This window comes from Macaca nemestrina, chromosome 5 (assembly GCF_043159975.1).
Source record: "Macaca nemestrina isolate mMacNem1 chromosome 5, mMacNem.hap1, whole genome shotgun sequence".
In the NCBI taxonomy this organism is placed as follows: Eukaryota; Metazoa; Chordata; class Mammalia; order Primates; family Cercopithecidae; genus Macaca; species Macaca nemestrina.
In genome coordinates, this window is record NC_092129.1 from 100,592,223 (window position 1) to 100,613,419 (window position 21,197).

The 21,197-nt window shown below is 44.1% G+C and overlaps 1 protein-coding gene across 1 annotated transcript in view; it reads left to right on the forward strand.

Annotated features, from left to right (window-relative positions):
- Positions 1-8,053: 8,053 nt before the first annotated feature.
- SYNCRI (synaptotagmin binding cytoplasmic RNA interacting protein) overlaps positions 8,054-21,197 on the forward strand; it is a 35,077-nt gene continuing 21,933 nt past the window's right edge. Inside the window, exons 1-6 of the mRNA XM_071096761.1 lie at positions 8,054-8,277; positions 9,624-9,783; positions 10,510-10,628; positions 10,749-10,856; positions 13,701-13,814; positions 13,914-14,090. Coding sequence (XP_070952862.1) covers positions 9,636-9,783; positions 10,510-10,628; positions 10,749-10,856; positions 13,701-13,814; positions 13,914-14,090 — 666 coding nt within the window. The 5' untranslated portion in view covers positions 8,054-8,277; positions 9,624-9,635. The remainder of the gene's footprint in view (positions 8,278-9,623; positions 9,784-10,509; positions 10,629-10,748; positions 10,857-13,700; positions 13,815-13,913; positions 14,091-21,197) is intronic.

Sequence of the window (21,197 nt, forward strand, 5' to 3'; positions counted from 1 at the left end):
CAGGCTGGAGTGCAGTGGCACAATCTAGGCTCTCTCGGCTCACTACAACCTCCGCCTCCCCAGCTCAAGTGATTCTCATGCCTCAACCTCCCCTGTAGCTGGGATTACAGGCACGCACGACCGTACCCAGCTAATTTTTGTAGTTTTAGTAGAGACAAGGTTTCGCCATCGCTGGTCTTGAACTCCTTGCCTCAAGTGATCCATCTGCCTCGTCCTCCTGAAGTGCTGGGATTACAGGCGTGAGCCACCACACCCTGCCCTAAATACTAATTTTAAACATTTGAAATCTTTCAATGATTTCCTGTGTAATCTGGCTTCCTGCTAACTTCTCCAAATTCATCCTGGGCCCTGCTTATTTACAGTTTCTGCTGTCTTATAACTTAGTTTGACATGACCTCTTATAGCCCCAGCTCTAACTCCCTCCTCATGACACTGATTCTACCTTTGGTTTTTTTTTTCTATAGGAATCTTCTGGTTCCAGACGCTGGTCCAATTAGTTGTGGCAAGGCAAGGATGAGTGGGTGTTGCAGAGTAAGACAGCCTAGGCTGCTCCCTTAGCAGGAGCTTTGGGTGGAGTCACCCTGGAAAAGAGCTTTCAGATACACCATGATGGACATGTTCGGTGAAAACAACTATCACAATAGTTTTCTTTTTTTGTGCAATGAATCATCTTGAAATCTGGACAACCAAAGAGTGCTCTTATTCTGGAACTCCATTTAGATTAGGATGGGAATACCTGGATAAAAACCATTGTTTGGGTTTACGTTTACATTACCCCTGTCTTTTTTGTAGTTACTGGTATATACTCTGTGGCTTCTGGTAATTTAATCCATTACCTTCTATCATAAAAGTTAAAAGCCAAAAAGCTGAAATGACACTGAGTTTCCAACCTTAAAAAAACAAAAAATAAGGCCGGGCGCGGTGGCTCACGCCTGTAATCCCAGCACTTTGGGAGGCCGAGACAGGCGGATCACAAGGTCAGGAGATTGAGACCATCCTGGCCAACATGGTGAAACCCCATCTCTACTAAAAATACAAAAATTAGCTGGGCCTGGTGGCGAACGCCTGTAGTCCCAGCTACTCGGGAGGCTGAGGCAGGAGAATGGCGTGAACCCGGGAGGCAGAGCTTGCAGTGAGCCGAGATCGCACCACTGCACTCCAGCCTGGGCGACAGAGTGAGACTCTGTCTCAAAAAAAAAAAAAAAAAAGATAAAACCAATGCAAAGAATGTTTAACATTTCTAGTATATTTAAAACATCAGCCTTCTTTTAATGAATAAACAATTATTTTAGCTCACTGTTAGATTTACAGAAAAATAAGAAGGTACAGAATTTCTGTTTACCCTCTCACCAACACCTCCTCCACCCCCTAGTTTCCTCTATTATTAACATATTGCATTAGTCCTGTATATTTCTTCATTTGTTACAATTGACAAATGAATACTAATACATTATTATTAACTAAAGTCTATAGTTTACATTAAGGTTCACTATTTGTTTTACATTTTATGAGTTTTGACAAATATATAATGACATGTCTTCATCATTACAGCATCAGAATAATTTCACAACTATAAAAAATCCCATGTTCAATGTATTAATTTCTCCTTCCCTTCCCCTGAGCCCCTGGCAACCACTGATTTTTTTTTTTTTTTTTTTTTTTTTTCTGAGACAGAGTCTCACTCTGTTGCCCAGGCTGGAGTGCAGTGGCACGATCTCGGCTAATGGCAAGCTTGGCCTCCTGGGTTCATGCCATTCTCCTGCCTCAGTCTCCCGAGTAGCAGGCACTACAGATGCCAGTCACCATGCCCAGCTAATTTTTTGTATTTTTTAGTAGAGATGGGGTTTCACTGCGTTAGCCAGGATGGTCTCGATCTCCTGACCTCGTGATTCCCACACCTCGGCCTCGCAAACTGCTGGGATTACAGGCATAAGCCACCGTGTCTGGCCTAACTACTGATTTTTTTACTGTCTCTATAGTTTTGTCTTTTCCAGAATGTCATATAATTGTAATCATAGAGTATATAGCCTTTTCTGATTGGCTTCTATCACTTAGCAATATGTACTTAAGATTCCTCCATTTTTTTTGTGGTTTTATATGTTATTTCTTTAGAGTGCCAAATAATATTCCATCCTGTATGTATCACAGTTTGTTTATTCATTCACCTATTGAAGGACATCTTGGTTGCTTCCAATTTTTGGCAACTGTGAATAAAGCTACTGTAAACATTGGTGTGCAGGTTTTGGGGTAGACATGTTTTTAACACATTCGAGTAAATACCAGAGTGTGATTGCTGGATTGTATGATAACAGTATGTTTAGTTTTGCAAGAAGCTGCCAAACTGTCTTCCAAAGTGACTGTACCATTTTGCATTCCCACCAGCAATGAATGTAAGTTCCTGTTGCTCCACATCCTCATCAGCATTTAGTGTTGTCAGTGGTTTGGATTTTGGCCATTTTAATGGGTATATAATACTATCTCACTGGTTTTTTAAAAAATTGATATATAATGTTTGTACATATTTATAGGGTACATGTGGTATTTTGATACATGCTACAATGTGTAATGGTCAACTCAGGGTATTTAGGATATCCATCACCTTGAACATTTATCATTTATTTGTGTTGGGAACATTTCAAATCTAGTAATTTTGAAATATATAATATATTGTTAACTATAGTCACCCTCCTGTGCTATCAAACCCTAGAATTTATTCCTTCTATCTAACTGTATGTTTGTACCAATTAACCAACCTCTCAACATGCCTCCCTCCCCTCAGACTCTGGTAACTATTACTCTATTCTCTACCTTCAAGAGATGAACTTTTTAAACTCCCACATGTGAATGAGAACATGTGATATTTGTCTTTCTGTGCCTGGCTTATTTCATTTAGCATAATGGTCTCCAGATTCCATTTATCTTGCTGCAAATGACAGAATTTCATTCTTTTTTTTATGTCTGAGTAATATTCCATTGTGTATGTATACCACATTTTCTGTTATCCATTCATCCACTGATGAACACTTGGGTTAATTTCATATCTTGGCTATTTTCTGTTTTAATTTGCAAGTCCCTGATGACATATGATATTCAGCATGTTTTCACATGCTTATTTGCCATTCGTACATCCCCTTTGGTGGGCTATCTGTTCACATTTTTTGCTCATTAAATTTTGTTGTTGTTGTTGTTGTTGCCAGGTGTAGTGGCTCATGCCCATAATCCCAGCATTTTGGGAGGCCGAGGTGGGTGGATCACTGAGGTCGGGAGTTCTAGACCAGCCTGTCCAAAATGGTGAAACTCTGTCCCTACTAAAAACACAAAAATTAGCCAGACCTGGTGGCAGAAGCCTGTAATACCAGCTACTCGGGAGGCTGAGGCATGAGACTTGCTTGAACCCAGGAGGTGGAGGTTGCAGTGAGCCAAGATTGTGCCACTGCACGCCAGCTTGGGCAACAGAGCAGACTTTCTCAAAAAAAACCCAAAAAACAAAAAAAAATTTTTTTTGTTTTTTATTTGCCTAACACTTGATATCAACATTTTTGCCAATTTTTAAATTAGGTTGTGTGTTTTCTTATTATTGAATTTTAAGAATTATTTGTGGCCGGGCCCGGTGGCTCACGCCTGTAATCCCAGCACTTTGGGAGGCCAAGACGGGCGGATCACGAGGTCAGGAAATCGAGACCATCCTGGCTAACACGGTGAAACCCCGTCTCTACTAAACAAATACAAAAATTAGCCGGGCGCGGCGGCGGGCGCCTGTAGTCCCAGCTATAAGGGAGGCTGAGGCAGGAGAATGGCTTGAACCTGGGAGGCGGAGCTTGCAGTGAGTGGAGATGGCGCCACTGCACTCCAGCCTGGGCGACAGAGCGAGACTCCGTCTCAACAACAACAACAACAAAAAAGAATTATTTGTATATTTTATTGTATAACAGTCTTTTATCAGATATGTGTTTTGCAAAGATTTTTTTTTCCCCTAGTCTGTGGCTTTTCATTCTCTAGACAGTGTCTTTCTTGGAACAAAAGTCTTTAATTTTTGATTGGGCAGGCTTTTTATTACTATGAAAATAAGATGTGAGAGATAGTGTGGCCCGGTGCGGTGGCTAAGGTCTGTAATCCCACCACTTTGGGAAGCCGAGACGGGTGGATCATGAGGTCGAGAGATCGAGACCATCCTGGCTAACACGGTAAAACCCCATCTCTACTAAAAATACAGAAAAATTAGCGGGGCGTGGTGGCGGGCGCCTGTAGTCCCAGCTACTGGGTGGGGGCGGGGGGTGGCTGTGGCAGGAGAATGGCGTGAACCCGGGAGGCGGAGCTTGCAGTGAGCCGAGATTGCGCCACTGCACTCCAGCCTGGGCGACAGAGCGAGACTCTTGTCTCAAAAAAAAAAAAAAAAAAAAAAAAAAAAAGATGTGAGAGATAGTACAAAACTTTTCTTGATTACTAGAAAGATTAGGTTGAATGGCTTCCATGGTCTCTTTCGACACTAGGTTTTTATGGTTCTACTGAAAAAGTGTGCTGTGAATTTTTACCATGTGAATTGAAGGGTTCCCTGGCCCATTATAAAATTAATATATGTTAATGGCAGGAAGTTTAGAAAATGCAGTAAAGAAGAAAATATGCCTTATAGAAGAAAACAAAACAAAAACAGTGTGGCGGTGTGGCATTGACTGGGTGAAAGAATTTTGGACCAGTGAAAAATCCAAACGGGCCTGCCTATATTCCTCTCTTTCATTAGTTGACGACTCAACAGGGCTGCACCTTCTCACTGTTTCAAAGCATACAGGGATGAAAAGACAGCAATGAAACTAATGAATAATCTGCCGGGAGTGGTGGCTCACGCCTGTAATCCCAGCACCTTGGGAGGCTGAGGTGGGTGGATCACCTGAGGTCAGGAGTTTGAAACCAGCCTGGCAAACATGTGAGGCTGTGAACATGTGAGACAGTGAAACCCTGTCTCTACTAACAATATAGAAATTAGCCGGGTGTGGTGGCGGGTGCCTGTAATCCCAGCTACTCGGGAGGCTGAGGCAGGAGAATCGCTTGAACCTGGGAGGTGCAGGTTGCAATGAGCTGAGATCTCGCCACTGCACTCCAGCCCGGGTGACAGTGTGAGACTCCGTCTCAAAAACAAACAAATAAACAAACAAAAAAACAAAAAACGAGCCCTGGCGCGGTGGCTTACGCCTGTAATCCCAGCACTTTGGGAGGCCAAGTTGGGCAGATCACGATGTCAAGAGTTCGAGACCAGCCGGCAAACATAGTGAAACCCCCGACTCTAACAAAAATGCAAAAAAATTAGGTCATGGTAGCGGGCGCCTGTAATCCCAGCTATTTGGGAGGCTGAGGCCAGGAGAATCACTTGAACCTGGGAGGCGGAGGTTGCAGTGAACCGAGATCACGTCACTGCACTCTAGCCCGGGCGACAGTGCGAGACTCCGCCTCAAATAAAAAGAATGCCAGTATCAAAGAAGGCCAGGCTGAAGCCAGAAAGTGTCTGAGATGAGCTGGCGAGACAGGTGGGACAGATCTTGGAGAGCTTTGTTGTTCTAGTTAAGGATTTTGGCTGTTGTTCTAAGTGTAATTGGAAGCTAATGAAGGGTTTCAGGCAGATGCGCCACAGGATCTTACTCCCAATTAAGAGAGAAAAGGTCAAGGGAGGGAGAGAGCCTACACAGGACACAGAGTCATACAGGAAGATGACCTGGGCTTTGAACAGATTAGAAGAGCTGTAAGAGTGGATTAATCAGGAGGCTATGCCATTAGTACAGGTGGTAGATAATGGTGGCTTTACCTGGGTGGTTGCAACATACAGATAAATGGAGATATATTTGGGAGACAGAATTGACAGGACTTAACTGATATGGCAGTGTAGAGAAGGAAGTGCCTTGAATGGTCAGCTACAGCAATTCATGTGGGGGATGTTCATTGAGATGGGAACTCTGTACATGGAAGACTGGGGGAAGATCACGTGCTCAGTTTCTTGAAATGCCGATCTGGAGTGCCAGAAAGCCCACATAAACGTTGAGGGCTTGGCTAGAAAAAGGAATTAGATGTCAGAGAAGAGCTAGAGATTTTAATTTGGGAGTCTTTACCCAGGTCAAGGCACTTTTTTTAAAAAAATTTAACACCCAGGAAGGTCTAAACAAAGTGTTGTACGTTTCAGACCATTTTAATTCTTGTTTAATCTATATAGTATGACTCTATTTTCATAGTTTTCTCTTAAACATTTTGTTTTTCATGTATATCATTAACCACAACCTCTGCGTTGTGAACAAAAATCCCTAAGGCTGAAGTAGCTGAATACCACATATGTTTGACAGTAAGGAATCTGGGGTGGTGATCTCAAATCCTTACTAAACAGGTTGGCTATGTGGTGCTTTGGGTAAAACGTACTTCATATTTGATCCAGGTAGCTATGAAAATAATCTAGCATTTTATGTGCTTGTGCACTTTGAAGAGCGCTTATCTAACTTTTCCTCAAACCACTGATTTGTCATAGTACAGAGTTCATCTGGGGAACCAGTAAGCTCTTAAAAATAAGCTTTTTAATCAGAAGGACATTACTATTTTTCATTACAGCTGCCCGGTATAAAATTAGTATCCATATCGCGTCTGTAATTCAAATGCCTTTGTCTTCTTTCTTGTACCTAGTAAACGATTACAAAGGAAATGTCACTTCACCTAAGACTTAGTTGCCAAGGTTTTTTTTTTTTTTTTTTTTAAAAGAGACATTTTTCTCAAAGTTGTTCTAACCACGCAGCTTTGTGCTGTTTCAAGTTGCTCAAACTGTGCCAGGAGGAAGCCCTTAACTGCTTAAAAGGCCAGGGACTGAAACGGAGTATTGCACAACCCTTCACCACCGGGCGGTTTCGCTTCCAAATCTGGCCTTCGTGTCATCCCAAGGCGGGAGCCGCTCCTCGCTCCACTGGAGCCAGCCCTATTCCCCCTTCAAAAGCAGCCGGGGTTTCCTCGTCCTAGCCTGGGGCGCCCCTCCCTTCGCCCAAGGTTCCCGTGAAAGCCGAGCCGCGCGGCTGCGAGGAGGCCCCATTGTCCAGCTGGAGAGACCGAGTCTCGAGGGGCGACTCTCGCACTCAAGTACCGCCGGTCCGGCAGACCAAAGGTCCGCGGGTCTCCGCGCCGCTCCCCTCCCCCGCGGCCCCATTGTCTGCCTCGCCCCGCCCCGGGGGACACGTGCGCCTGCAGCTTCCCGAGGAGGAGAGTGCGGGGCGGTGGCAGTGGCGTGGACACCGCCTGGAACGGCTACGCGGTCGCGGAGCCGGGGGCGGGGGCCCGGCGCGCACAGACCGGTGGGTGCCCTCCGGGAAGCGGCAGTCGCACTCAGCGCCCACAGCACTCTGCAACGCCAGCCCCGGACTGGGCAGGGATGGGGCGGGCGGGAGCTCGGTGGGGGTGGCGTGCGCGTGGTGTCGCGGTGGGGGTGGGGCGGGGCGGGGTGGGGAGATGCCAGTCTCCTGACAAAGGAGAACGAGTGGGACACGCTGAGCCGGCCCACCCCGCCTGGAGGGGAGCGGGAGGGGGAGTGTCGGGAGGGGAAGGGGCGGGCCTTTCATTCAGTCTCGGCCCCTCCGCCGCCGCCGCCGCCGCCGGAGCGGAAGGGCGGGGTCTTGTGCCTCCCCCACCCCCCACCCCCCACCTAAGCGGTGAGGAGCGGGGAAGGCGGTGCGGCGTGGGGGGCGGAGCCCGCGGGCGCGCGTCCCGAGGCGTAGGCTACGTCGTCACGTCAGCGCGGGAGAGAGAAAGAGAGGAGCCGACTCGGCAGGGACTGGGGGACGGGGCCGAGAGTGCGAGCAAGCAAGGGAGGGAGTGAGGGAGCGTGCAAGCCAGAAGGGGAAAGGCTTGTGCCTGAGCGACCGCAGAGGGGAGTGGGAGCGGTGGGGGAAAGGAACGGGGGGCGGGAATAAGACAGGCTGAGAGAAGGCGGACAGAGGCTAGTGGTGGTGGTGGTGGTAGTGGGAGAAGGAGGAGCTGGAGGAGGGCAGGGGCTGAGGGAGTGAGTGAGTGAAGCGGACGCGCGAGAGAGGGGAGGGAAGGGAAGGGAAAGGAAAGGAAGGGGGGTCACGCGGGGGCGCGCGCGCGCACCGGGAGCGCGCTCGGAGGCGAGTGGAACTGGATCGGGTTTGCTGCCAGCGGCGTGAGCTTCGGCCGCCATTTTACAACAGCTCCACTCGCGCCGGACACAGGGAGCAGCGAGCACGCGTTTCCCGCAACCCGATACCATCGGACAGGATTCCTCCGCCTCAGCCCAACGGGGAGGTAACGACCGCCAGAACCCGGGTCTGGGAGGGGAGCTCCATGACATTGTGGAGTGAGCTGGGGGAGGGTGGCGCGGGGAGAAACCGGCTTTTCTGGAAAATGGATTCCAAGGGGGAGAAGAGCACGTTGACTGGGGCTGCCTGGGAGTAGGCCGCAGCCCGCGCCGCCACTTCCTCCTCTCCATGTGCTGCTGCCGTTCGGGCTTTGTCTGCGGCGCTCTGGGAGGAGGCGCCTCCACGGTCCCGTGGCCCGCACGGACCACGAGCGGCTTCAGAGTTGGTGCTGTCGTGGCGGTCGCCGCGGAGCGGGAGTGGGCGGAGAGGAGTGGGTCTCGTCCCGCAGCCGTGCGGCGAGCTTGGGCGGTGCTCACAGTCCCGCGGGCGTTGGGCTGTTCGCGGAACGCCCTCACCCTGCTGGGTTGCCGGGCCGGCGCCGCAGTCACTGCACGGAGGGGTAAGGGGTGGGGACCTGCACCGCGCGCCACGGGTCACGTCTCGGCCGGGCGGGCGGCCGGGGGTCGCCGGCGCCCGGGGAGCGCCCGGGGCGGAGAGCCATGTGTCACGGCAGAGACGGCAGCGCTGGGGGGCGGGGAGAGCCTGTGGCCTGGCGCCGCCACTGCCTCGGTGTTTAGGGGCGAGATTGTGCTGCTGCAGCTTTCTGGGGGCTCCGACCGCGGCTTCGGGTTGATGTTGGGAACCAGTGATGGTCGTCTTGGTTTGGGATTCGTTGGGTTTCCGTTGAAGGAAGTTGTAGGACATTGGAAGGCGCAGAGCACGTGTTTCTAATGGGCTCCGGGCGGCCGCAGTGGTGAGACTGCCGCTCTCGGTGCGGAGTCAGGGGCGGGCTTTGGGCTGCGGGGTTGAAGGGTGGAGAAATTGGGTGGTGGGAAGGTGGCTTGTATGAGCGCTTTGTTCTTCGCTGGCTGTTGTTACCGATCTATAAGCGGCAGGCGGGAAAAGCGCGCACTTTGGGGGTTTATCTTTGAGAGAGACGAGCCCAGTTTTGCTTTCTCCACACACACCTCATTTTCCGAACGGGCACAGCTGCATGTGACAAGCTGGCTCGTACCCGTGCTGATTGGGCTGTATTTGTAATATGGTTTTTCCTAGGGAGTGTTAGCAGGTGAGTCAGGGGAGGTGCTAAGGAAGAATATAGTGAATCGGTCCTTCTGTGCCCTGTGCTCCAAATCTGGCTTGTCAGGCGATAGTGACTGTAAGGCTTTTTTTAAAGGGAGGCACAGGCTAGCTGGTGTAGTCAATGGTAGAGAAAGTAAAGATGGGGCTCTCATATTGTCTTCTGTTCTTTTTGAAGATCCTAGTTTAATTTTGCTTATTGCGTTTGAACAGATCTCTGGAAACATGGCTACAGAACATGTTAATGGAAATGGTACTGAAGAGCCCATGGATACTACTTCTGCAGTTATCCATTCAGAAAATTTTCAGACATTGCTTGATGCTGGTTTACCACAGAAAGTTGCTGAAAAACTAGATGAAATTTACGTTGCAGGTAAGAACTAACACTTGCAAAATTACATTATGAAATTTTTCTATTGGATTTCTGGCTTTGAGCTAAAATAGCAACTTTTTGTGGTTTCCAATAAGTGTGGGAACTGGAGTTTTGCTTGTTGTGATAGCTGGTTAATTTAAGTTTGAAGTAGAGGTTAAGATGTATAGAGGGAGGGAAGAAGAGAAGGTTAGGAGCTAAAGGCTGGCTTGCATGCTGGCCTGATGGATAAGTAAGTATATGATAGTAGCAACAGCTGCTAATGTTGGGAACAGGCCATGTGACTTTTTTGAGTATTTTTATAGTAGGATTCTTCTTAAATAACTTGGTAACTGTAGACTCGTTTTCTTGTCTTTTTGGTGCGGCTGTTAACTTTTTCTGGTGATATTTGAAATGAGTAGCGGTTGAGTTGTCATGCTTGGTACTTTGTTGGTTGATTCTAGGTTTTGTAAGCCTGTATACTGTAGACATACTGTAGTGCTCAGAGCTATCAGACTTTGGAGATAAAAGATGTAAAAGAAATTAGCTCATTATTACAAGTGTGGTTGGCAGGGCCTATTTAGTTCAGGATGCAGTTCAGAGTGGCTGAAGTGTGTTTTTTTTTTTCAGATATGAATAAGGGGAGTAGAAGAATTGTAAAGGCACACATGTACCTGTATTGCCAACATAGTCTTCTCAAAAAAATCTTTTCTAAAAATATTAAAAGCTGATAACCTTTATTTTTTCCAGGGCTAGTTGCACATAGTGATTTAGATGAAAGAGCTATTGAAGCTTTAAAAGAATTCAATGAAGACGGTGCATTGGCAGTTCTTCAACAGTTTAAAGACAGTGATCTCTCTCATGTTCAGGTAATGTTAATGTCAGTGTGAAAAGAATTAAAAAATTTGAGTAGTTTTGATACTGTCTGCTAAATTTTATTAGACTCAGATATGGTTATTGTTAAATATTAATGGAACATTTTTTTGCAGAACAAAAGTGCCTTTTTATGTGGAGTCATGAAGACTTATAGGCAGAGAGAAAAACAAGGGACCAAAGTAGCAGACTCTAGTAAAGGACCAGATGAGGCAAAAATTAAGGTATGTCTTTCTATACTCCCTTTAGTTTTAAAGTTCTTTTAACTTTTCTAATTTTGGTAAATATTCCTTGGGTATGAAATGGATGTATGTTAGATGTTGAGATAATTCATCAGTCTCTCCTAATTCCTGTTTTTTTTTCCATTTCTTTTAACTATTTGTTTCTAAAGCAATTTGCTGTGAAGTTTATCATGTTATCCAGCTACTGATGTTTAAATCTTCTATTGGTAGTTCCGATAAAAGATTAAAAGAAATACACTCATCATACCTCTAGATTATTTTTTGAAAAGCTGGAAAGCCAGCTTACTGATAGTTGAATACTGGTGGAGAATGTACACTTGGCAACTGTTTTTCTTAGGAGTCTCAAACCCCAGTGAATTTAGAATGTTAACCCTGCTGCCCTCCACTTCCGTCAGTATGGATTATTAGATTGTTTCTCAAAGCAGCTTTAACAGTAAGATTGTTTAGTGTGTATATGTAAATGAGAAACTGAGGCTAGGAAGGGAAGGCTCTTTTTTTTGGTTTAAGATTATACTGAATGGCTTCAAATTCAGCTCAGTTTTGATCTTTATATTGGTGAGTTTTCTTATTTATAGACAATGTGGTGAACATATTACTTTTTAATCTGGTGTGCTTTGTAGTGTGCCAGTGCTGTTGAGCCAAGCATATGGTTTAAGAAAATCAGTTAAGGGTATAGGCCTTGAGCATTGTTGTATTGGTGTGGACACAGGGAAAGCCTAGAATATGGAAAAGGTTGGTATATGGATTTAGCTGTTTAAAGATAGCCATGAATTTGAGGCTTTCACAGATCTAGCTGTGAGTGAATTGAGTTTTATCTGTAAATCTAGTTTTTCCATAAAAGTGGTGTATAGTTGTCTCGATTGTAATTCAGTTGTAATTAAGTCTGCATTTGTGAGCTAGATAGAACTTACTAAAATTTTTAAACTTTCAGTTTGTGACTTTCAGTTTATTTTGGAAAGGGATGGCTTAATTTTTTTTTTTTTTTTTTGGTGGGGAGACAGTCTCACTCTGTCGCCCAGGCTGGAGTGCAGTGGTGTGATCTTGGCTCACTGCAACCTCCACCTCGCGGGTTCAATCAATTCTCCTGCCTCAGCCTCCTGAATAGCTGGGAATACAGGCTGACACCACCAGAACCCAGCTAATTTTTGTATTTTTAGCAGAGATGAGGTTTCAGCATGTTGGCCAGGATGGTCTCGATTTCTTGACCTCATGACCCACCCTCCTCAGCCTCACAGAGTCCTGAGATTACAGGTGTGAGCCACCACACCCGTCCGCTTAAATTTTTAATGAGACCTAAGTTGTGGTAAGATGGCATAGAGACATTTTTAGAGGAAGTCTGACAGAGGGAATAAGTTTTTCCTTTCTGTTTTTATGGATTGACAAAAAGTGTTATTTGGGTCATAACGATTAAGGTTAAAAAACTTCTTTATAGCACAGGGATTACATGTGAGAAAATGGAAAGATGAGCTATTACTGATTTAGTTTATGTTATAGTCATAGATGTGAGCAAGTTTATGAATGTTTTTATGAATTACATTATTTTTCATAAACATTTAGTGTCCTTTGAGTTAGAAGTTTTAAAAGTCTGTCCAGTAATTTTCAGAGACTGAGGTGACTCTAAATAATAGCATTTTGATACATTTTGTCAGATGGCTAGGGTTAGTCTGTTTTTATTTCAGAATGTACTAGCTAATGGAATTGGTTTTGTTTGGGAAACCACTTTTGTGCTTCGTGGTTGAGACAGTGGAGAAGGGGAATAATTTGACTTTTTTCCTTCAGATAATGGAGGACTATGCTTCTTTTTTTGTTTGCTTTTTGTTTTCTGTTTTTTGTGATGGAGTCTCGCTCTGTCACCCAGGCTGGAGCGCAGTGACGCTGTCTTGGATCACTGCAACCTCTGCCTCTCCAGGTTTAAGCAGTTCTCTGCCTCAGCCTCTGGAGTAGCTGGGATTACAGGTGCGTGCCACCACGCCGGGCTAATTATTTGTATTTTTAGTGGAGACGGGGTTTCACCATCTTGGCCAGCCTGGTTTTGAACTCCTGACCTTGTGATCCACCCGACTCGGCCTCCCAAAGTGTTGGAATTACAGGTGTGAGCCACCACACCCAGCCTATACTTCTTTCTATACTTTGCCTAGAATAGGAATAAATTCTTAATGCTTTGAGTAAATATGAGTTGTGTAAATTTTAACAGTACTTTTTGGGAATTAAAATGTAGAGGTTCTGTAATGTTGCAGTCTCATAAAGTTTTAAAAGTCATTTTGGCTGTTACTTTTTCTGAATGACCCATGCTATCCCATGAAATACGGCACATAAATGTCAAATAATAATAGGAGATTTTTTTCGCTGTAGCTCCCAAGTTTCTAGACTTGGTTTGGGAAGTGTAATTTCTTCTGAGGTTGGCACAATGCCCAGAATGGCGTATAACCAGAGTGGGGTTATACGGAATTTATTGGGTAAAAGATCCAGACTTGAAAGATACTCAACCAAATTAGGTACAATCATTTTTTAAGGTGGTGTTAACAGAGTAATACATTCTGTCTTGAAAGTTGCTAATGGATTGATCTTTTTGTTGTCCATTAAGCACACTATTCAATTAAGTAGAGACTAGAAAGTAATTTGAACAAGACCCTGGAATTTTGGTAATAATTTAGAAGTATAACAAGTACACATTAAGGGGAAATTTTGAAACAGATATCACAAACTTGTTTATGAGGGAACATGCCAAGATAATTGGAAAGATTTGAGCAAAGTGGATGTTAACTGCTAAACGTATGGGTGTGGTCTAGTGAATTAAATGTATTAATGACGTTTGAACTTTTCAAGGCACTCTTGGAAAGAACAGGCTACACACTTGATGTGACCACTGGACAGAGGAAGTATGGGGGACCACCTCCAGATTCCGTTTATTCAGGTCAGCAGCCTTCTGTTGGCACTGAGGTAAAGCAACTAAAAACTTGTACCTTTTGTAGTGAAAGCACAGGTATCTGGTTTCCTAAAGCAATTCTCCATGGTTTTTACTTAATATTTAATTTGCAGATATTTGTGGGAAAGATCCCAAGAGATCTATTTGAGGATGAACTTGTTCCTTTATTTGAGAAAGCTGGACCTATATGGGATCTTCGTCTAATGATGGATCCACTCACTGGTCTCAATAGAGGTTATGCGTTTGTCACTTTCTGTACAAAAGAAGCAGCTCAGGAGGCTGTTAAACTGGTAAGTTGTCCTTTTTTTCCCTTCAGTTTTCATGTTCACTGTCTTTAATATCAAGTTTTTTTCTTATTGTGCCTAAGAGTTACCAAACATTTTTTGAAGTACTGATTTAGGCAGGTGTTTTTTTTCTTTTTTTTCCATATCACTGTGCAAGCATTGTAGTGATACTCTTTGCATGTATAGTTGATAGGATTCCACATCTAAAAGGCAGCATGGTAGAATTTCTAGCAGTTGGTTCTTAGAAACATCTGGCTTAGTGATGTTTTTTGTCTGTTTGTTTAAATTTATAGGGATGTGAAAAGATTTAAGAAAAGTAACTGTGGTAAGGGCTCTCATACTTCCTGGCCGTACCTGAGCCATCCCTTTTTCTAAAATAATTCACAAAAGACATTGTGATACATTTCTAGTTGATGAAACAAAAGATTTTATGGTGAGTGGCAATATTTGATTTAAAAATACCAGATGTTAGGTAAGGACCTGGTAATTTTTCCAGCTTTTTAAAAAAGGTAATCTCTTCTCTTCTCTTCTGACCGAGTTTCTCTCTTTTTGCCCAGACTGAAGTGGTGTGATTTCGGCTCACTGCAGCCTCCACCCCTTAGGTTCAAGTGATTTTCATGCCTCAGCCTCCCGAGTAGCTGGGATTATAGGCACCTGGCGCTATGTCCAGCTAATTTTTGTATTTTTAGTACAGATGGGGTTTCGCCATGTTGGCCAGGCTGGTCTAGAACTCCTGACCTCAGGTGATCCACTTGCCTCGGCCTCCCAAAGTGCTGGGATTATAGGCACGAGCCACCACACCCGGCCAGAAAGAGATTTTAATATTTTAAATTACAGTTTATATAACTCCTTTAAACTAGCTTTATTAAGTTCTGTGACTGAAGTGATTCTGCATTTTATAGTTGAAGAGTTGGGGCCTAATTTAAACCCATAGAATGTATCAAGCAATACACCTGGGGAGAACTTTTGTACAGGATAGCTCACTGTGCCACGTTTGTTAAATTTGCTTTATCTTGTATATCCTGTGGGTAATTCCAGACAAACTTAAAAAATCTTCAGACTGATTTTTTTTCCCCTCCCTCCTGAGTTTTCCCCCTTCCCTTACCGTGAGGTCTATCACTTTTAAGCAAGCCTTAAAGAGAAAAATAAAACTCGTAAGTCGTCTTTTCTTTTTTTTTTGGGAGATAGAATCTCATTCTGTCACCTAGGCAGGAGTGCAGTGGTGTGATCTTGGCTCACTGCAATCTCCGCCTCCCAGGTTCAAGCAATTCTCGTACCTCAGCCTCTCCGGTAGCTGGGGTTACAGGCATGCACCACCACACCTGGCTAAATTTTGTATTTTTGGTAGAGACAAGGTTTCAACATGTTGGCCAGGCTGGTCATGAACTCCTGACCTCAGATGATCTGCCTGCCTCAGTCCCGCAAAGTGCTGGAATTGCAGACGTGTGCCACTGCATCTGGCCAAGTCTTCCTTTTCTATATTGCGTGAATACCTCCAACTGGTTTGCATAATTGAGTATGATGGAAGTTTAACAGTAAAAAAGTATGCTACTTGAAAGAATGTAAGTCTTTACAAAGAGAATTTTGGAATTTAGATATTTCTTTTCAAATCATGTCAGATTTTTCCCTTAAAAGAGTGCTTTCTATTTTAGAGGGAATTCAGATTTACTGGTAACCTTTGAGTTGTCAAAATTTTAGTTTCAGCAGTTGAATTTGAGGGGCATTTCGAGCTCTAGAAAGAGGTACCTTAGAAATCTTTTAGTTTTTATTATTTGTTTTTTGAGACAAAGTCTCTGTCACCCAGGCTGGAGTGTGGTGGGCACGATCTTGCCTCACTGCAACATCTGCCTCCTGGGCTCAAGCGATTCTCCTGCTGCAGCTGCAGCCACCGAGTAGCTGGGAAAACAGGCGCGTACCACCACGCCAGGCTAATTTTTGTATATCTAGTAAAGACAGGGTTATGTTGGCCAGGCCGGTCTCAAACTCCTGACCTCAAGTGATCTGCCCGTCTTGACCTCCCAGAGTGCTGGGAGGACAGACATGAGCCACTGTGGCTGGCAGGTTGGTCTTGAACTCGTGGCCTCAAGCCATCCTCCTACTTCAGCTTCCCAAAGTACAAGGATTACTGGCATGAGCCACCTTGCCTGGCCCAAAATCCTTTAATCTCGTATAAAAGAATAGAATATTTTTGCCAAGTAGCAATAAAGTAGCAGTAAGTGAAAATACAGAATGATCTAGTAAGCAATGAGGTATCTGAACTACAGAAAGTTAATACAGTGGGCCCTCTGTACCATGGGTCCTGCCTTAACAGTTTCAGCTAGCTGAGGATTGAAGATACTCCAAAAAAACCCATTAAAAAAATAGCAATACACCAGTGTGTGAGAGAATGTTCATGGGTTATATGCAAACACTACGCTATTTAAGAGAGTTGAGGATTCATGGATTTTGGTATGGGTTCCTGGAACCAGTCCCCTATATGTACTGAGGGACCACTGCAGAATTTAGCTAGTGGTATCAGATCCATTTTTTAACATTTTGAAAAAGAATCATTAAACTGACATTGTAGGTTACTTAATTGTTGCCATCAAAATATACCAGTTATGGTAGGTGACCACTGTAACTTATTTATAGATGTTTTCCAGAAACCTTACAGTAAAGATACATCATTAGAGGAAGATAGTTTATAACCCATTAGTAACACAGTGATTTTGAGTGCCAGTAGACACTTGGAAATGTTTCCATTTGTACAGTTGCCTTGTTTAATAAATAAATTCCAAAATTGCATTGCTGTAGGCTGCTTAGAATATAGTCTTATTAATATAGTTTTTAAATATAATGGAGAAACTTCTGTAGGTAATCAGGCGTTCTTTTCGACTGACCTAGGAATTAACTCTTGTCCTAAAACTTTCTACGTTTCTTTCTGTGTTTCTGTGTCCTGATCCGAGTCCTTTTCTGGGGTCATAATTTTTTGGTACTACCTGATTAATAGGAGACTTTGCATTTTGTTGCCTTTTAAAAGATACTTCTGGCAGGGTGTGGTTGCTTACATCTGTAGTCCCAGCACTTTGGGAGGCTGAGGTGGAAGGATTGATTGAAACCAACCTGGGAAACATAGACCCCCATCTGTACCAAAAAGGTAACAGATTAGCCAGGCATGGTGGCGTGCACCTGTGGTCCCAGGAGGTCAAGGCTGCAATGACCTGTGATCATGCCACCGCACTCCAGCCTGGGCAACAGAGACCCTGTCTGAAAAAACCAAAAAGGGGGAAAAAAATATTTCCAATGGTAGCTATTGATATACAGCCACTAGGATATATTGGTCATATCATCATTTGCTTTTTTTGACTTTTCAGTACATTTTTTTGAAACGGAGTCTCCCTCTGTTGCCCAGGCTGGAGTGCAGTGGTGTGATCTTGATTCTCTGCAACCTCTGCCTCCTGGGTTCAAGTGATACTCCTGCCTCAGCCCCCTGAGTAGCTGGGATTACAGGTGTGTGCCACCATGCCTAGCTAATTTTTGTATCTTTAGTAGAGATGGGGTTTCACCATGTTGGCCAGGCTGGTCTCAAACTCCTGACCTCAGACTCGGCCTCCCAAAGTGCTGGGAGTACAGGTGTGAGCCACCACACCTAGCCTACTTTTAAGTAAATGGTTTATTTAATTTAATTTAATTTAATTTAATTAATTAATTTGTTTGTTTATTTATTTGAGAGGGAGTCTCTGTTGCCCAGGCTGGAGTGCAATGGCACGATTTTGGCTCACTACAAGCTCTGCCTCCCAGGTTCACACCATTCTCCTGCCTCAGCCTTCTGAGTAGCTGGGAGTACAGGCACCCACCACCATGCCCAGCTAATTTTTTTTGTATTTTTTTTTTAGTAGAGATGGGGTTTCACCCTGTAATCCAGGATAGTCTCGATCTCCTGACCTCGTGATCCACCTGCCTCAGCCTCCCAAAGTGCTAGGATTACAGGCGTGAGCCACTGCGCCCAGCCTTAAGTAAATTGTTTTAATTATTATTATTATTTTTGGAGGCTGGGTGTCACTCTGTTGCCCTTGCTGGGGTGCAGTGTCATGATCAAAGCTTACTAACCTTGAACTCCTGGGCTTATGTGATCTTCCTGCCTCAGCTTCCTAAGCAGCTGGGACTACGAGGGCACCACCATGCTAGGTTAATTTTTAAACTTGTAGAGGTGTTGTCTCACTATGTTGTCCAGGCTAATCTTGAACTCTTGGCCTCAAGCAGTCTTCCTGCCTTGGCTTCCCAAATTGCTGGGATTATAGGGGTGAGCCACTGTGTCTGGCCATTGTCTGCTTTTTTTAAAAGGATGCTTTACTGTAGGTAGGATCTGGTGGATTTGCTTTAGCACAACAAAGAACTAGATTTTAGAGAAAGTGAAGTAATTGAAACATTGTAGAGAAAATATAAATCCCAAGTTGTTTTGGATACACTTTGTATTCATTTGTGGATGTGAATACCCCTTTCCTAAGTATATTCTTCAAGGGCGCATACTTTGGAAACTATCTCTACTGTGTTACCTTTTGAGAGATTCTACTTGTTACAATTCTGTCCAAAGTGAATTTTTAAGTGAAGTGCCATTCTAGTTATATATAACTAAATGCTGGGAAAGTGCCTCGTGCCTCCTTTGCATTATTTATAGATCAGACAAGATTGAAGCACCTCTGTCTGGAGGAATATCTTAGGTTGAGATAGTTTTAGGTATTTGGCATTGTTTTTTTAATACTGATACAGCAATGATTAGTTTCTCTAGGTTAAATAGTATTGTAGACTTTATATTTGTATGTGGACTTACAAAAATGGGTTAATTGATGTTAACAGTTGAAGAAGCATGAAGTTAATTAAAAGCAACTGCAAGTTTCTTAAATGACCCTGATTCTAGCCAACATCTACCTTTATTTTGAGGAATGAAAAAAATCCATTTGCAAATGATGATAATCTAGCTAGGGAAGTAAGATCTAAACTTGTGAAAAGGTGATTAATAGCTACTACTCGAGTGCTTGTTAAGGGTCAGGAGCTTTGCTAGATACTATGTTATTACCTTTAAATTCTGCCTCAACAACCCTTTCTGCCAGGTTGTAGAAATAGACTTGCCTGAGACGATTCAGCTAAACATCCCAGCCCTAGTTTCATGCCGGGTTTCTTTAACTGAGGTCCCTATTGTTAGACATAACAATTTAAGGCAACTCTACAATTTACGTCACCAGGTAGCTTGATAACTTTAAATTATGCAGTGGTTTAGGTAGTGTTAAAGAGTTAAGTAGGTTCCATCTGTTGCCAAAATATTTTGGCATCTGACACTTTTTATCATCTTCACTGCTACTACCCTAGTCTAAGGTACCATTTGTACCACTCAGACTACTGAAGAAACCTAGCTAGTCTCACTGCCTTCTGTTGCCCTTTATATTTGGCAACATCGATTAGATTACAGCATTCCTGTGCTGAAAAATGACTTATAGACAAGACCCTATTTAGATAAGTTCCTTCTTCTTTTCCCCCGCTCTTCCTTTTAATTACCCTTTTAGCCATGCTTCTTAGTCTTTTTTGTCTTTCAAATAAGCCATGGTGTTTTTTGTTGTTGTTGCTGTTTTTTTGTTTTTTTTTCCTTCTTTTTTTTTGAGACGGAGTCTTGCTCAGTCGCCCAGGTTGGAGTGCAGTGGCACGATCTTGGTTCACTGCAGGCTCCGCCTCCCGGGTTCACGCCATTCTCCTGCCTCAGCCTCCCAAGTAGCTGGGACTACAGGCGCCTGCCACTACGCCCGGCTATTTTTTTTTTTTTTTTTTTTGTATTTTTAGTAGAGACCGGGTTTCACCCTGTTAGCCAGGATGGTCTTGATCTCCTGACCTCGTGATCCGCCCATCTCGGCCTCCCAAAGTGCTGGGATTACAGGCGTGAGCCACTGCGCCTGGCCGGTTTTTTTTTTGTTTTTTTTGTTTTTTTTTTTGTGAGACAGAGTCACACTCTGTCACCCAGGCTGGAGGGCAGTGGTGCAATCACAGCTCACTGCAACCTCTGCCTCCTGGGTTCAAGCAGTTCTGCCTCAGCCACCGAGTTGCTGGGATTACAGGTGTGCACCACCATGCCTGGCTAATTTTTGTATTTTTAGTAGAGATGGGGTTTTGCCATGTTGGCCACACTGGTCTCAAACTCCTGAGCTCAACAGATTTGCCCACCTCAGCCTCCCAAATTACTGGGATTACAGGCGTGAGCCACCGTGCCCAGCCAAGCCATGGCCATTATCGTTTTAAGGCTGCCTTCTGCTGTTCTGCTTTTCGTAGCGGTTGAAAGCAGCCCGTTTATGACTGATGCTTTCTTTTCAGGTAAGGTGACATTGAGCACCTTACCACCAGTTGCCCCCATGACAGTATTCTAAGAATGGTAAATTAGATTTTGCTTGGATGAGCTTGTAATTATTTTTTGACTTTGTAAATTATTTACATGTCTTTTCCCATTAGAATATATATATTTTTTCTCTCTCCCTAACATTTAGAACTGTGCCCCAGTATATAGTAGGTGCTCGATAAATAACCTGACTAGCTGACCACTGCTCTCTGATATTCCTGTGTAACTAACTCATGGACCATTTGCTGCTTTAATAGCCTCCATTTACAATTCTGTGCTACTAGCTGCCCTATGATTAGAGTGAATTAATAGGTGGTGATGCTTTCTTCCCTTACTCACCTAGGGGATGTTTGGAAATAGACATGTTGATTTAAAGACCATGGAGAAGGGCAGGCAGGTGTGTTTGTGTATTTGTGTGGTATGTTGCTGGAATTGGAGCCCAAGGGTAGTGATGCTGCAATTCAATGACAATCTTAAATAATGGAAATATCCTGATGAGATACTAAATGTCTGTGTACAAACATTGGAATAGATGAGATCTGTTTGCACATAACAAGTTATTTTATTTTATTTTATTTTTTTGAGACGGAGTCTCGCTCTGTCGCCTAGGCTGGAGTGCGGCAGTGGCACAATCTCAGCTCGCTGCAAGCTCCGCCTCTCAGGTTTACGCCATTCTCCTGCTTCAGTCTCCTGAGTAGCTGGGACTACAGGCGCCTGGCTAATTTTTTTGTATTTTTAGTAGAGACGGGGTTTCA